We start from the raw sequence: 14,650 nt of genomic DNA on the forward strand, positions 1-14,650 counted from the left end.
TTGGCCATGCTAAATTGCCCATAGTGCTAGGTGCATTAGTCAGGGGTGAATGTAGGGAAATGGGTCTGGGTGAGTTGCTCTTCAGAGGGTCGGTGTGGACTTATGGGCCGAAGGGCCTGTTTCCACACTGTAGGGAATCTAATCAGAGTCAAAAAGTGTGGCACCAGAAAATCACAGTAGGTCAGGCAGCATCCGAAGAGCAGGAGAATCGACGTTTTGGGCATAAACCCTTAATCAGAAATGTGGGGGAAAGGGTTGGGTCTGTGGAGGAAGGTAGCTGGGAGGGTGATGGGTAGATGCAGGTGGGGGACTTTAAACTTGAGTCAACCGAGACCTTGGGTTCATGTCACACTACAGGAGCACTATACACACACACACACACACAGACACACACCCGTACAGACACACACACTCCCACACTCACACATGCATCCTCTCACAGACTTTGACGACTTTACACACACACACGTACTCACAAACCCCCAACCAGACACACATACACACACATATATACATTTGTGGGGTGAATTTGCACTTGTAGAGTTACATTGTACTTTGCTCAAAACCTGCATGAATTCATGTTAGACTTTGTTAACACTTTTTTGATTAGAATCAATCTAAACATCACGGCACAGACAGAGAACACGGGGCTAACACCTTCAACAGATTGTCGAGCTATCACCCATTGTTACAGTTAATCTGAGAATGCAACTTTTAAAAATAAGTTTTGTGATTTACCCATGAAAGAAGTGAAACTATCATGGTATTCCAACAGTTGAAAGACTCAACAAACAATCAAGGTATTTTTCAATATAGAATTTCAGTTACATCACACTGTAAACTTTTGGTATAAATTCTGTGCCTTACAATTGTGTCCCCCACAACCCCCTGATGAAGGAGCAGCGCTCTGAAAGCTAGTGCTTCCAATTAAACCTGTTGGACTATAACCTGGTGTTGGGTGTTTATTAACTTTGTACACCCCAGTCCAACACCAGCTTCTCCAAATCATAAAGCAACAGGGAACCGCGTTACGGAGTAGTGCAGTGGGTGGGTGGGCGGGGCTGTGTTGGGGTGGGCGGGGCTGTGTTGGGGTGGGCGTGGAGAGGGCGGGGCTGAGTGAGTGGTAAGCGGGGCGCGGTTGATTTGGGTTTGGCGGCGCGGGTCTGAGGTGGGGGCGACCGTGGATGAGGATGGGAGTGGGCGGGGCTGAGCTCTGAATGGAGGGGCGGAGCTGAGGTGCTGATGGGCGTATCTGGGCCTAGGTGGGCGGTGCTGAGCTCGGGGTGGGCGGGACTGAGCTCGGGGTGGGCGCGGCTGAGCTCGGGGTGGGCGGAGCTGAGCTCGGGGTGGGCGGAGCTGAGCTCGGGGTGGGCGGAGCTGAGCTCGGGGTGGGCGGGGCTGAGCTCGGGTGGACGGGGCTGAGCTCGGGGTGGACGGAGCTGAGCTCGGGGTGGGCGGAGCTGAGCTCGGGGTGGGCGGAGCTGAGCTCGGGGTGGGCGGGGCTGAGCTCGGGTGGACGGGGCTGAGCTCGGGGTGGACGGTGCTGAGCTCGGGGTGGGCGGTGCTGAGCTCGGGGTGGGCGGAGCTGAGCTCGGGGTGGACGGTGCTGAGCTCGGGGTGGGCGGAGCTGAGCTCGGGGTGGGCGGGGCTGAGCTCGGGGTGGGCGGGGCTGAGCTCGGGGTGGACGAGGCTGAGCTCGGGGTGGGCGGGGCTGAGCTCGGGGTGGGCGGGGCTGAGCTCTTGGTGGGCGGGGCTGAGCTCGGGGTGGGCGGGGCTGAGCTCGGGGTGGGCGGGGCTGAGCTCGGGGTGGACGAGACTGAGCTCGGGGTGGGCGGGGCTGAGCTGAGGGACGGATGGGCAGGTCTGGGGCTTGGTTAGGCGGGGCGGGGCGGAGTGGAGGGACGAGTGGAGGGCGTGGCTAAGATGAGCACGTGGTCGGATTTGAGCCGTGGCGGGTGAGCAAGATGGCGGCGGTTGTGGTGTGTGGATCGTAAGGCCGTGGTTAGGCCGCTCCTGGGCACCATGGAGACGGCACCGTGCAGTGGAACAGGCCGCTTCCACATCGTCCTGTACATCTTCATCATCGATGTGCTCGGTAGTGTGACGGTTTAATTGTGTCCGCGGCGGGTTCCCTTCTTTGTTTCTCTCTATTGGAGAATATTTAAACAACAACATTGGGTACTGAGGCCAGAACCAGGAGGACAGGCTAAAACAAGCTGCAAGTCTCACAGAATAAAGTTAACACCTTTACCCCTAAGATGCTGATTTAACGATGGGCCGCAGGCCTCTTCCTGCGCTGTAAAGCGGCTGTGATTCTGTGAAGAGGTTTTGATCGAGACAGTCGATAGGGAATGTTGTTTTAGACAGGCACAGGGGATGGAGGGCAGGGATGTACAGCTGAGGCACAATAAAGCTCCGAGACAGAATAAAACTGGAGATGTTGGAGTAGAGAGATGGATTTTTGTAGAATGGTGGGGGAATCTCTTTAAATGTACAGAATACGAGAGCCTTGTACAGTATAAAGTAGATGTCTTTGCTAATCTTCCTCTGTTGCTTTGTTGAGTCTGAACACTCTCATCTGGTCCATTCTTGTTTATTCAAGAATCACTTGCACTGTCTTCTCTTCCTGCTCCTTTTGTTGGTTAGAGTACAGGAGTTGGGAGGTCATGTTGCAGCTGTACAGCACATTGGTTAGGCCACTTTTGGAATATTGTGTGCAGTTCTGGTCTCCTTCCTATCAGAAGGATGTTGTGAAATTTAAAAGGCTTCAGAAAAGATTTACAAGGATATTGCCAGGGTTGGAGGATGTGAGCTATAGGGAGAAGCTGAATAGTGTGGGTCTGTTTTCTCTGGAGTGTTGGAGGCTAAGGTGCGACTTTATAGAGGTTTATAAAATCATGAGAGGTATGGATAGGATAAATAGACAAAGTCTCTTACCTGGGGTTGGGGAGTCCAGAACTAGAGGGCATAGATTTAGGGTGAGAGGAGAAAGATATAAAAGAAACCTAAGGGGCAACATTTTCATGCAACGTTGTGCATGTGTGGAATGAGCTGCCAGAGAAAGTGGTGGATGCTGGTACAATTGCAAGATTTAAAAGGCATTAGGATGGGTAGATGAATTGGAAGGGTTTGGAGGGATATGAGCCAAGTGCTGGCAAATGGATCTGGTCCATGGAAGGGTTGGACCGAAGGGTCTGTTTCTGTGCTGTACACTTCGATGACTGTATGGCCTCCAGAGATAGTCCTCTATCCAGAATCTATTCTTGGTCCCCACCTATTTCTTATTTGTATACTGTTTGTCAGCAATATAACATGAAAGCACAGTGTTAGTGACAATGCCTAGTTCTACATTGCTGTTGCCACCTCTTTTGACGACTCTGTTGCTGAATTATTAGGTAGCTTACCTAACATTCAGTGCCAGATGAGCAGAAATTTCCAGTCCATCCCCCTATTTGGCAACAGACTGAGATTAAACCAACTTTTTCACAAACTTGATGCCACAACTGAAGCAGAGTTGATCTTCCAAAGTTATTTTTGTGCCATCAGTAAGGCCACCTGTTTCTACCTCTAATACCAAAACCCTGCTGCTTGCCACCTTTACTTCTCAATTTAAATATTCCAATGCATTTCTGGCTGATATCTCACATTCTTTCTCTTCATAGACTTTGGACTGAAAGGATATTGATGACTGTGGACTTCTGTGTTAATCCATGATTGTGCTTCCTAAGATACTGTGGTGGTTTACCTTTGCCTACAATAAATGGTTGATGAGTAATCTTTGGTTCATAATGCATAATAGCATAACCTAAAAGAATTTAAAAGCTGATACCTTTAATGTACATTTCAGCACATTTCGTTGCATTAAGTATTCTTTGGCCATCAAATATTAGAGTGGAATTTGAACCTGGAGTTTCTGGCTCAGACAGGGCACACTGTGTCCCAATACCCACTTCTCATCAATATAGTTTGGTTGCAGGAATGAAGAACTTTTCTTGTGCATAGGAAACCCCTGCACTCTTTCTAAATATCATCTATCCTTCCTAAGTGTGCTCAGAACTGTGTGCAGTATTTTCATTGTGGGCATCAGTTTGAGATGCAAGGTTAACATAACCACCTTTTTCTTGTATTCTTTATATCTAGTGAAAAAAGTAGTGCCTGGCATAGAGTGTAAATCTCAACCTGCCCTGCTACCTTTAACAATTTTTGCAAATCTGCATAGAGGCTTGTCTGCCTCTGCACTCTATTTAGAATTGTATCCTTTATTTATGTATTGTCTCTCCTTGTTCTTCCTACCAAAATGAACTACTACACGCTACTTGTTTTGAATTTCGTCTGCCTCCTGTTAGCTCATTTCACCCAACTTGTCTGCAAATGACTTGAAGCTCTGTACTATCCTCAATTTCACAATGCTTCCAAGTTGCACACAATCTGTAAATTTTGATATTTTTATAGATATCAAGAAAGGGAAGGGTCCCAAATGAACACCATAATTCAGCTACAAGCTTCCATCAGTTTGAAAGGCACTACTATTATTTCCTGTCACTAAGTCAATTTCATATCCGTGTTGCTGCTGTCCGACTTCTATGAGTTTTTTCTTTCAATTGATAATATCCTTTCCTTTCTTTTGTTAACCCTGAATAGTGCATCCTTCTCTGAGATCATTTAAATTGAATGTAACAAAACAGCTCTTAAATGCAGATCACCATATCTCTACCAACCAATCCCTTAACCTATACCTCATAGTTGTTCTTGGAGTTGCAATGGATCCTTTCTTGTTGAACTGGAAACCTTTTTGTTGTACAGCATTTTCCAGAACACGTTCTAGGAACCCCTGTCCCTCTAATAGCTTTACAGTACTACTACCCCAGCCTATATTTGGATAATTAATGCCCTTCATTATACTTTCTCTGTAATTTCCTTGCAAATCTGCTCCTTTAGGCTACCAATAAATGGGAATGATATGTAGCCTATACCAAGTAATATATCTGTACTCTTTTCATTGCTTACTATGGTATGGGCAAATAGATTCTGTAATAGAGAAATACAGCATGGAAACAGACCTTTCAGTCCAACTCATCCATGCCGACGAGATACCCTAACCTAATCTAGTCCCATTTGTCAGCACTTGGCCTGTATCAGTCTAAACTCCACCAATTCAAAAATTCATAGAGATGTACAGCATGGAAACAGACCCTTCGGTCCAACTAATCCATTCACCCATCCTTAAAAGCCTTTTAAATGTTGTAATTCTACCAGCCTCTACCACTTCCTCTTGCAGCTCATTCCATACACACACCACTCTCTGCATGAAAAAGTTGTCCCTTAGGTTCCTCTTAAATCTTTCCTTTCTCACCCTAGTCTGGACTCCCCCAACCCAGGGAAAAGACCTTGGCTATTTACCTTATACATGCTCCACATGGTTTTCTACACCTCTGTGAGGTCACCTCTCAGCCTCCGATGCTCCAAGGAAAATAACTCCAGCCTATTCAGCCTCTCTCTGTAGCTCAAACTTTCCACCTGTGACAACATCCTTGTAAATCTTCTCTGAACTCTTTCAAGTTTCACAACATTCTTCCGATAGGAAGGAGACAAGGATTGCACGCAATATTCCAAAAGTGGCCTAACCAATGTCCTGTACACCTGCAATATGGCCTCCCAACTCCTGTACTCAGTGCTCTGACCAATAAAGGAAAGCATACCAAACACTGCCTTCACTATCCTATCTACCTGTGACTGTACTTCCAAGGAACTGTGTACCTCCTCAAACTCTCTGGGGTATCCTCTCTTATTAGCATATACATTTATTTTTAATCAGTATTACCACCCCTCACTCTTTCCTATCTTTCCAAAATGCCTTCAATTTAGGAATATTAAATACCAAGCTCTGTCCTCTTTTGAGTCACAAAGTTATATCTGCACATGGCAATCTTAAAATTCAATAATCCAATTTGCCACGTTCCATTCATTTATATATGTGCATGAACATACTGTTTCCTACTCCAGTGCTGTCTATCTGTCGAAGTATTCTGTGCACAATCCTCAATGATATTCCCTCCTGGTTTCCAGACCCCTGTCAAGTTAGTTTTTGCTTTCTCCCTGGCAATGTCAGTAAATTACTTGGCAGGGCATTCAGCCTTAGCCTTTATTTAGGTGTAAATCCTTTGCTTTTATAGGTCCCATTTCTCTGGATCTGTCCCAATTATTCTGGACTAGGCCAGACCACCCAAAATATTCTTAAGCAGGCAACCCAGACCATAACTTTGCAATCTATTTCGGTAAGTGTACGGTGAAAATTACACGGAGTAAGTTAGTTAGGTTGACTAACAGATTTTAAAACAGACAAAAATTTATTCACAAAATTACATAATGAAACACAAAGATCTGAATAAAGAACTCCTACAGAACACAGCCTATCCAAATTAGACTTAATTATGCTGTTCCAAATATACACAACAGTCCCCAATAAGCAACCCCCCCTTAAAAAAACAGGAAGAATGGACCAAATGCTTACAGGTTGAAGTTAGAAGGGCAGAAGGAGGGAGAGAGTTTTGCAGCCTGTTTCCACAGAGCTGACCTCCTCACTAGTTCTGGACTGAAGTGCTCAGCTAGAAAGCTGACCTCTCCCCTTTCATTGTACAGGTTGCTTCTAAAGCATGACCACTTTGGCCTGAAGTCTCATTTGTTTACATATAAACAAAAGACCTCTCAACATCCTTTCTCATCTCTATACTAAACTAGTCGCCTCGGAGCTGAGAAAGTTTTATGACCCCTTTGAAAAAAAACCAAGGACACAGTATCCTTGAGAAAAAGGGACCAGCTTTGTGATGCAATGTCCTTGGAATCTGAAGCCCTCATTTCTGCATCATGTTCCCAACTAGGGATTGACTTAGGTTTTATTAAGAGAGAATTTGAAAATTTCTTAATGACTATCTTAATTTTCAGATACTTGTTTTATTCACTCCAACTGCCACAAGGATCGGTGCTGGGATCTCTACTTTTTGTCATTTACATAAATGATTTGGATGCGAGCATAAGAGGTACAGTTAGTAAGTTTGCAGATGACACCAACATTGGAGATGTAGTGGACAGCGAAGAAGGTTACCTCAGATTACAACAGGATCTTGATGAGATGGGCCAATGAGCCAAGAAATGGCAGAGAGAGTTTAATTCAGATAAATGTGAGGTCCTGCATTTTGGGAAAGCAAATCTGAGCAGAATGTATACACTTAATGGTAAGGTCCTAGAGAGTGTTGTTGAACAAAGAGACCTTGGAGTGCAGGTTCATAGCTCCTTGAAAATGGAGTCGCAGGTAGATAGGATAGTGAAGAAGGCATTTGATATGCTTTCGTTTATTGGTCAGAGACCACTGTTGGAGTATTGCTTGTAATTCTGGTCTCCTTCCTATCTGAAAGAGGTTGTGAAACTTGAAAGGGTCAGAAAAGATTTACAAGGATATTTCTAGTGTTGGAGGATTTGAGCTACAGGGAAAGGCTGAACAGGCTGGGGCTGTTTTCCCTGGAGCTTCGGAGGCTGAGGGGTGACCTTATAGAGGTTTACAAAATTTTGAGGGGCATGGATAGGATAAATAGACAAGTCTTTTCCCTGGGGTGGGGGTGTCCAGAACTAGAGGGCATAGGTTTAGGGTGAGAGGGGAAAGATGTAAAAGGGTCCTAAGGGGCAACATTTTCCACACAGAGGGTGGTATGTGTATGGAATGAGCTGCCAGAGGAAGTGGTGGAAGCTGGTACAATTGCAACATTTATAAGGCATTTGGATGGGTATATGAATAGGAAGGGTTTGGAAGGATATGGGCCGTGTGCTGGCAGGTGGGACTGGATTGGGTTGGGATATCTGGTCGGATGGGCAGGTTGGACCGAAGAGACTGTTTCCATGCTGTACATCTCTATGATTCTAAATGGTAATAATGCCTTCCATATTTGTATTGATTGTTTAAAACTTTTTTTTCCTTTAAATAGATACGTTAGCACAAATAACAAAGTTTGCTCTGTCAGCATTTGTTGCCCATCCCCTATTTCCCTTGAGGGTGACAATGAACTGCCACTTTGAGCTGCTGCAGTCCATGTGATAGAGGTACACGTGCCTTGCTACTAGGGAGGGAAATCTTGTATTTTGACTCTGTGGCAGAGAAGAAATGGTTGATTGAGAGTTTTGGGTGGTGTATGGCTTGCAAGGGAACTTGCACGTGATAGTTCTCATATATCGGCAAACCTTGTGCTTTTGGATGGTAGAATTTGTAGATTTGAAAGAGACTGTCAGAGGACGCTGTCTTGATGAGTTAGTTTGGCACATCTTGTATGTAATCCACGTTGACACAGTCTATCAGTAGCAGAGGGATCGTATGCTGAGGGTGCAGGTGGTGCCAGTCAAGAAGCATGCTTTGTCCTAGAGGATCTTGAGCTGCTTCTGGTATTGGAACTAGGACAAGAAGCTGTGTCAGCGCTGATTAGCTCTGGCTGAGCCAGAACCAAGCCCACTGTGCCTGAGTCAAAGATCAGGGAGCATTCGATGTGATCATGACTGATCATTCAACTTAGTACCATGTTTCCACTTTCTCCCCATACTCAAATTCCTTTAGCTATAAGGTGTAAGGAAGTTCAAAGCCAGAGGGTATAGGTTTAAGGTAATAGAGAAAACATTTGCAAAACACCCAAGGGGTAACTTTTTCTCAGAGGGTGGTACATCTATGGAACAAGTTATCAGAGGAAGTGGTAGAGACCAGTGAATTGCAATATTTAAAGGACATTTGGACATGTATGTGGATAGCTGAAAGTGTGTTGCTGGAAAAGTGCAGCAGGTCAGGCAGCATCCAAGGAGCAGGAAAGAAGGGCTCATGCCCGAAACGTCGACTCTCCTGCTCCTTGGATGCTGCCTGACCTGCTGCACTTTTCCAGCAACACACTTTCAGCTCTGATCTCCAGCATCTGCAGTCCTCACTTTCTCCATGTATGTGGATAGGAAAGGTTTATGGGCCAAACGCAGGCAAATGGGACTAGTTCAGTTTAGGAAACCTGTTCGGCATGGACAAGTCTGAAGGGCCTCTTTCATGTTGTATCAATAGTCGGATAAACTAGGACCTGAGGGCACAGCCTCAGAGTAAAGGGACAACCCTTCAGAAATGATATGAGGATGTTGAATCAGCCAGAGATAGTGAATCTGTGGAAATCATTACCGCAGAGGGCTGTGGAGGCCAAGTCAGTCAGTGTCTTTAAGACAGATTCTTGATTAGTAAGAGGATTGTCGGTTACGGGGAGAAGGTAGGAGAATGAGGATATGAAACATACCAGACACGTTCAAATTGCACAGCAGATTTGATGGGCTGAATGGTTTAACTCTGCGCCTAAATCATGTGATCTTATGGCACAGAGACAATGGGCAGAAGGTCTTCTTTCTATGATGATTTAAAAATCTGTGATTCACGCGTGTATTCTCATATTAATTGGAATGAGCAAAATTTGGGGCAATCAATGTAATAAGAACAAAATATTGTGCACTGGAAATTGTCATAAAAACAAGGTCAGAGAAATTCAGCAGGTCTGTGGGGAGAGAGAAATTTTTTAAGAAAAGTCTGATAATATTCTTAAAAGCAGGGTCATACTGGAATTAAAGTGCTAACTCTGTTGTTTTTTCCACAGCTGCTTCCAGGCCTGCTCAGTTCCTGCAGTACTTTTAGTTTTTGTTTTGGCTATCGATGTAAAATATTCACTTTGCAAAATAGTCAATTTATGTAAAACCTCTTTGCCCAGAAAGTAATGAGGATGTGGAACATACTATCACAGAGAGTGGTTGAGGTTTACATAGATTATCGAATGGTTACAGAACAGGAGGAGGACATTTGCCTGTCAAGCCCCTGCTTGGCTCCCTGCATTGGGAACTCAGCTTGTCCCTTTCCCTGCAGCCATGCAATTTCATTTCTCTTTAGTTGCTAGTCCAATTCCCCTTTGAAAGCGCTGACTGAATCTGCCTACACCACATGCTAATAAGTGCACAAAACAATATTTCCTCATGTTGTTGTTGATTGTTTTGTCAGTCACCTCAAATTAGTGCCCTTTGGTTTTTGATTTTTCCACCAATGAGAACAGTTACTTTCTACTCTGCACATTCCTGTCATCATTTTGAACACCATCAAATCTCCTCCCAACTTTCTCTTCTTGAAAAGGTCAATTCTAGCTTCCCCATTATGCCCATATAATGAAGTAGCATGTCCTTAAAACGTATCTTTTTTTCCTACGTTTGGGGATGTAGGAACAGGATTAGATCATTTAGCTCTTTTTAAAAATTCTGGCGTGTGCGCTTTGCAGGCTGAGCTAGTGCCTTTGAGATGGTGATCGTGAACTATCTTATTCTCTGTGGGACATGGATGTCCCTGGTTGGCCAGCATTTATTGCCCTTGACAAGATGGTAGTGAACTGTCTCCTTGAATCTGCTGCAGTCTTCACTTGCACTGCTGTTAGAGCTAGAGTTCCACAGTTTTTAACCCAGCAACAGTAAAGGAGCAGCAATATATGTTCAAGTCTGATTTTTCCCCAGGAACTGGAGAGAGCTGTCTTGAATTTGAATTGGACTGCGAAATGCTAATGAATAGTTCTGAAAGGCCAGACTGTCTCTTGCTTTGATAAACTGGTGACTAGCAATATAATGATTCCAGAGGTGAGGGGTTTGTCTTATGAAAAGCTGAGCAGTTTAGATTGATATTGTCTCATGTTTAGAAGAATAAGGAAGCTAATTGAGGTATATAAAATGCTGAAGGGGATTGACAAAGTAGACATAGAGATGATGTTTCCTCTTTTGGGGCAATCTAGCATGGGTCATCATAGTTTTCGGTTTAGGGGTATCAGATTTAAAGCAGAGAACAGTGGTTTTTATGTTCTGGCTAATTGTGTGTGGATTTTGTTTTGCTGTTTGTATTTTAGTTTTAATTTTTATTGAAATTGCCTCAAATTTGTGCCTGAATTGTAGATTTTTCTTGTACAATTTATCCAAAATTCATAACTGAATGGAAAAGTTCACAGACTGAAAGCAGAGAGTACTTCTAGCACAACTTGAGCTTCCATATTGTTTTGTACATGATTAAAAGGCATTATGATTGAGGCCTCCCCATCTAAAAAAAACTGTGTCACAGAATAAATTAATCATTTGGTTCTGTTGATGGCAGACTCTAAAAAAACAAAGCTTTTAACCATAAGGAGAGAGGCAGAATTTAAAAGATTGTATTTTTTATAATACTAAAGTACTGACTACAGCACACAAAAATAGCGAGCAAAAGTGTCTTTAATTTTAAGTCACTTTCAGAAATACGCAATGAATTACACACTGATGTAAAATTCTTTTTCTTGTGAAACACATTCTTAGTTCAGTTAAAATACATCAAAGAAATTAAATTACATTGTAAATCTGATTGCACCAGTTCCAGATAGATTTTGTACTCTAAGTTATAGAAATGAATTTGAATGGAAACTTGATTTTTTAAAAAGCCCACAAAAGCAAGTGCAAGTTGCAGCTATCATTTGCACAGAGGTAAATCTTATCACTGAATTAAACCTTTTGCATTTGTGGGGTTTAAATCTTTTGCAGTATTTAGTGAGCTGTATCAAACAAGTGGTATTAATAATTGTATCCATTGATTTTGAAATAGCATGGTCTTAGTGGAATGATCTAATTTTTAAAAAACTTTTCTCTCTACTTTGCTCAAATTGAAGGTTTCTGAGAATGATTTTGTTGCATGTCCAATTTCCTGTCACACTTGCTCAGATGTTGTGGTTAGCGGTTACAGCTTTTTGTTTAAAAGCTGCCTGTCTACTGCTGCCTAATCATTTTTAACCTTTTCATGAACTGGATGATTTATTTACATTAAATGAATTAGTTTACATCTTGTGTTACAGGTCTGATGATGTTTCATTACAGTATTTCAATTGCATACACTTTCAGAAAAATGATGGTGGTTGAAAACATTGTTGGATTTTAGCAACAGTGACTTGTCATGCAAGTGTTCAACAAAAAAACAGCTCATTGTTAAATAGGTCACTCAACCTCTTCAGGATGGCTAACTCAAATAAAAGCATATTCTCATAAATTTTTCCTCATTCAAAATATACATTTGAAGCTTGGAGGCAGTTATTTACTAATGATTGAGTCGAATATGAGAGTGTTTATATTGCTTTCTTTCCTTTATAGTTTTTTTTTGCTTTTCTCAGGTAATGTGTTGATTCCGGCTCAAAATTTGACCTTGAGTTCAAAGAATTTCAGTCTGTTTTTGACCTGGATGCCCCCTGAAGAACATCCTCCTCAAGCCACATACATCGTGGAAATAATGTAAATGTCGAATTAAATTATCTTTATAAATTCTTTTCACTTTGTAAATGAACTTTCCTGTAGCACATTGTGGTACTGATTTGTAATTCTGTAAACCTAGCTATGGCCTCATGTTGTATGCATGCAGTAGGGTTTGGAGTTCTTGCAACAACACCATGCTACTAGCTGGAGTGCTGTATTATCCCAGCTCTGTGCTCACTTTAAATGTTGAATCACCTTTGAAAAAGCACAGAATTGCTTTCTACTTTCTACAGAAGCAAAATACTGCAGATTCTGGAAATTTGATTTTTAAAAATAGCAGAGAAACTGGAAATGCTCAGCATCTAGGACAAATGTTCGGCACAACATCGTGGGCAGCAGGGCCTGTTCTGTGCTGTATTGTTCTATGTTCTATCTTGAGAAAAGTGGGATTAGCAGATTGAAGTTGGGTCTTGCGTTTTTATAAATTTTAACAGTTGAATAGAACTGATCCACTTGTTTTATATCACGTGACCAACCATCCCTGCAGGTTCCCATCTTAGGGCTGTAGTGGCCTCTCACTGAGGGAAACCTAAAACTGCAAGTACTATTCCAACTCTTCTCCAACCACTTGATGAGGCGCTTCCAGAGGACATAATGATACGTCCTCTGGAAGTGCCTCATCAAGTTTCTTCTCTGTCATTATATAGTGAGAGCAGCATGGTTTTATGGACTGAGTTGACCTATTCTTTGTCAGCTTCATTTGAATCTCATAGACAACAACCGCTTTCATTTGTATAGCACTGTTATAGAGTCTTAGAGTTATAGAGATGTACAGCATGGAAACAGACTCTTCGGTCCAACCCATCCATGCTGACCAAATATCCCAACCCAATCTAGTCCCACCTGCCCCATATCCCTCCAAACCCATTCTATTCATATACCCATCCAAATGCCTTTTAAATGTTGCAGTTGTACCAACCTCCACCACTTCCTCTGGCAGCTCATTCCATACACGTACCACACTGTGTGAAAAATTTGCCCTTAGGTCCCTTTTATATCTTTCCCCCTTCACCCTAAACCCAAGCCCTCTAATTCTGGACTCCCTGACCCAGGGAAAAGACTTCTGTCTATTTATCCTATCCATGCCCCTCATAATTTTGTAAACCTCTATAAGATCACCTCTCAGTCTCTGATGTGATGAGTGGTGAGCCTGTAAAAAGTGGTTGAGGCCAAACCATTGAATGCTTTCAAGAAGGAGTTAGATATATTTCTTGGCAAAAGGGATCAAAGGAAATGTGGAGAAAGCAGGAGAGGAATACTGAGTTGGATGTAGGGAAAACAGCCCCAGCCTGTTCAGCCTCTCCCATTAGCTCAAATCCTCCAACCCTGGCAACATCCTTGTAAATCTTTTCTGGACCCTTTCAAGTTTCACATCTTTTCGTCAGGAAGGAGACCAGAATTGCATGCAATATTCCAACAGTGGCCTAACCAATGTCCTGCACAGCAGCATGCCCTCCCAACTCCTGTACTCAGTACTTTGACCAATAAAAGAAAGCATACCAAACGCCTTCTACACTATCCTATCCACCTGATATTCCACTTTCAAGGAGCTATGAACCTGCACTCCAAGGAGTCTCTGTTCAGCAAGTGTAGTAAAATTTCAGTGCTGGACCTGGTGACCAAAGGCTTGGTGAAAGAAGTAGAATTTCAGGATCTTATTAAGAGGACAGAGATGCTGAGAGTTTAGAATGAGCACTCTGGAATTTAGGTCCTGTGCAGGTAAAAATGCAGCCAATGAGGATGAGACAAAGGGTCTTGCAGATTCACAAGAAACTATGTTGATAGGAAATTGAGAGAAAGTTATTAATCAAAAATTAATGTGCTAAAGTGGTTCACTGTCCGTCATTATCAATGCATAGGTAGGTAGTTGTGTTTGGGAGTTGGGGATGCAAGATGTACGTCAACTGTGTTAGAATAAGCTGCAGAATGTTTGTCCAGTTTTGGTTCACCCCTTACTGTTGCTGTGAGGAAGGCTTTTTTCCAAGCCGTTGAGAAATATTCAACATTCTCATGGTTACAGAGCTCTTTACGCTCTCATTTTCTGCTCTCTGGTTTCCTGGACTGCAAACTACTTGGTGAGCTGGAAAAAAATTATGTTTTGCCTATTTCACTTTTGGCTGACCACTAGATGGTCTGTTTTCCTCTGTTCATCAATTTTAGCATATTAAGTAAAAGTGAATGTGAGCAAGTGTTCCTTGCTTTATAATTATCTCATTTTATTGGCTTGAGTTGATAAGCAATGCACGGAGTTGCATAGAGAACTGGCGGGAACAGAATGGCAGGCATTGCCTAATGACGA

General features: G+C 43.0%; 1 protein-coding gene across 1 annotated transcript in view; it reads left to right on the forward strand.

The window, feature by feature from the left end:
• Positions 1-1,945: 1,945 nt before the first annotated feature.
• LOC132830042 (interferon lambda receptor 1-like) overlaps positions 1,946-14,650 on the forward strand; it is a 34,211-nt gene continuing 21,506 nt past the window's right edge. Inside the window, exons 1-2 of the mRNA XM_060847503.1 lie at positions 1,946-2,095; positions 12,213-12,330. Coding sequence (XP_060703486.1) covers positions 2,023-2,095; positions 12,213-12,330 — 191 coding nt within the window. The 5' untranslated portion in view covers positions 1,946-2,022. The remainder of the gene's footprint in view (positions 2,096-12,212; positions 12,331-14,650) is intronic.

The sequence above is a fragment of the Hemiscyllium ocellatum genome, chromosome 30 (genome assembly GCF_020745735.1).
Source record: "Hemiscyllium ocellatum isolate sHemOce1 chromosome 30, sHemOce1.pat.X.cur, whole genome shotgun sequence".
Classification (NCBI taxonomy): domain Eukaryota; kingdom Metazoa; phylum Chordata; class Chondrichthyes; order Orectolobiformes; family Hemiscylliidae; genus Hemiscyllium; species Hemiscyllium ocellatum.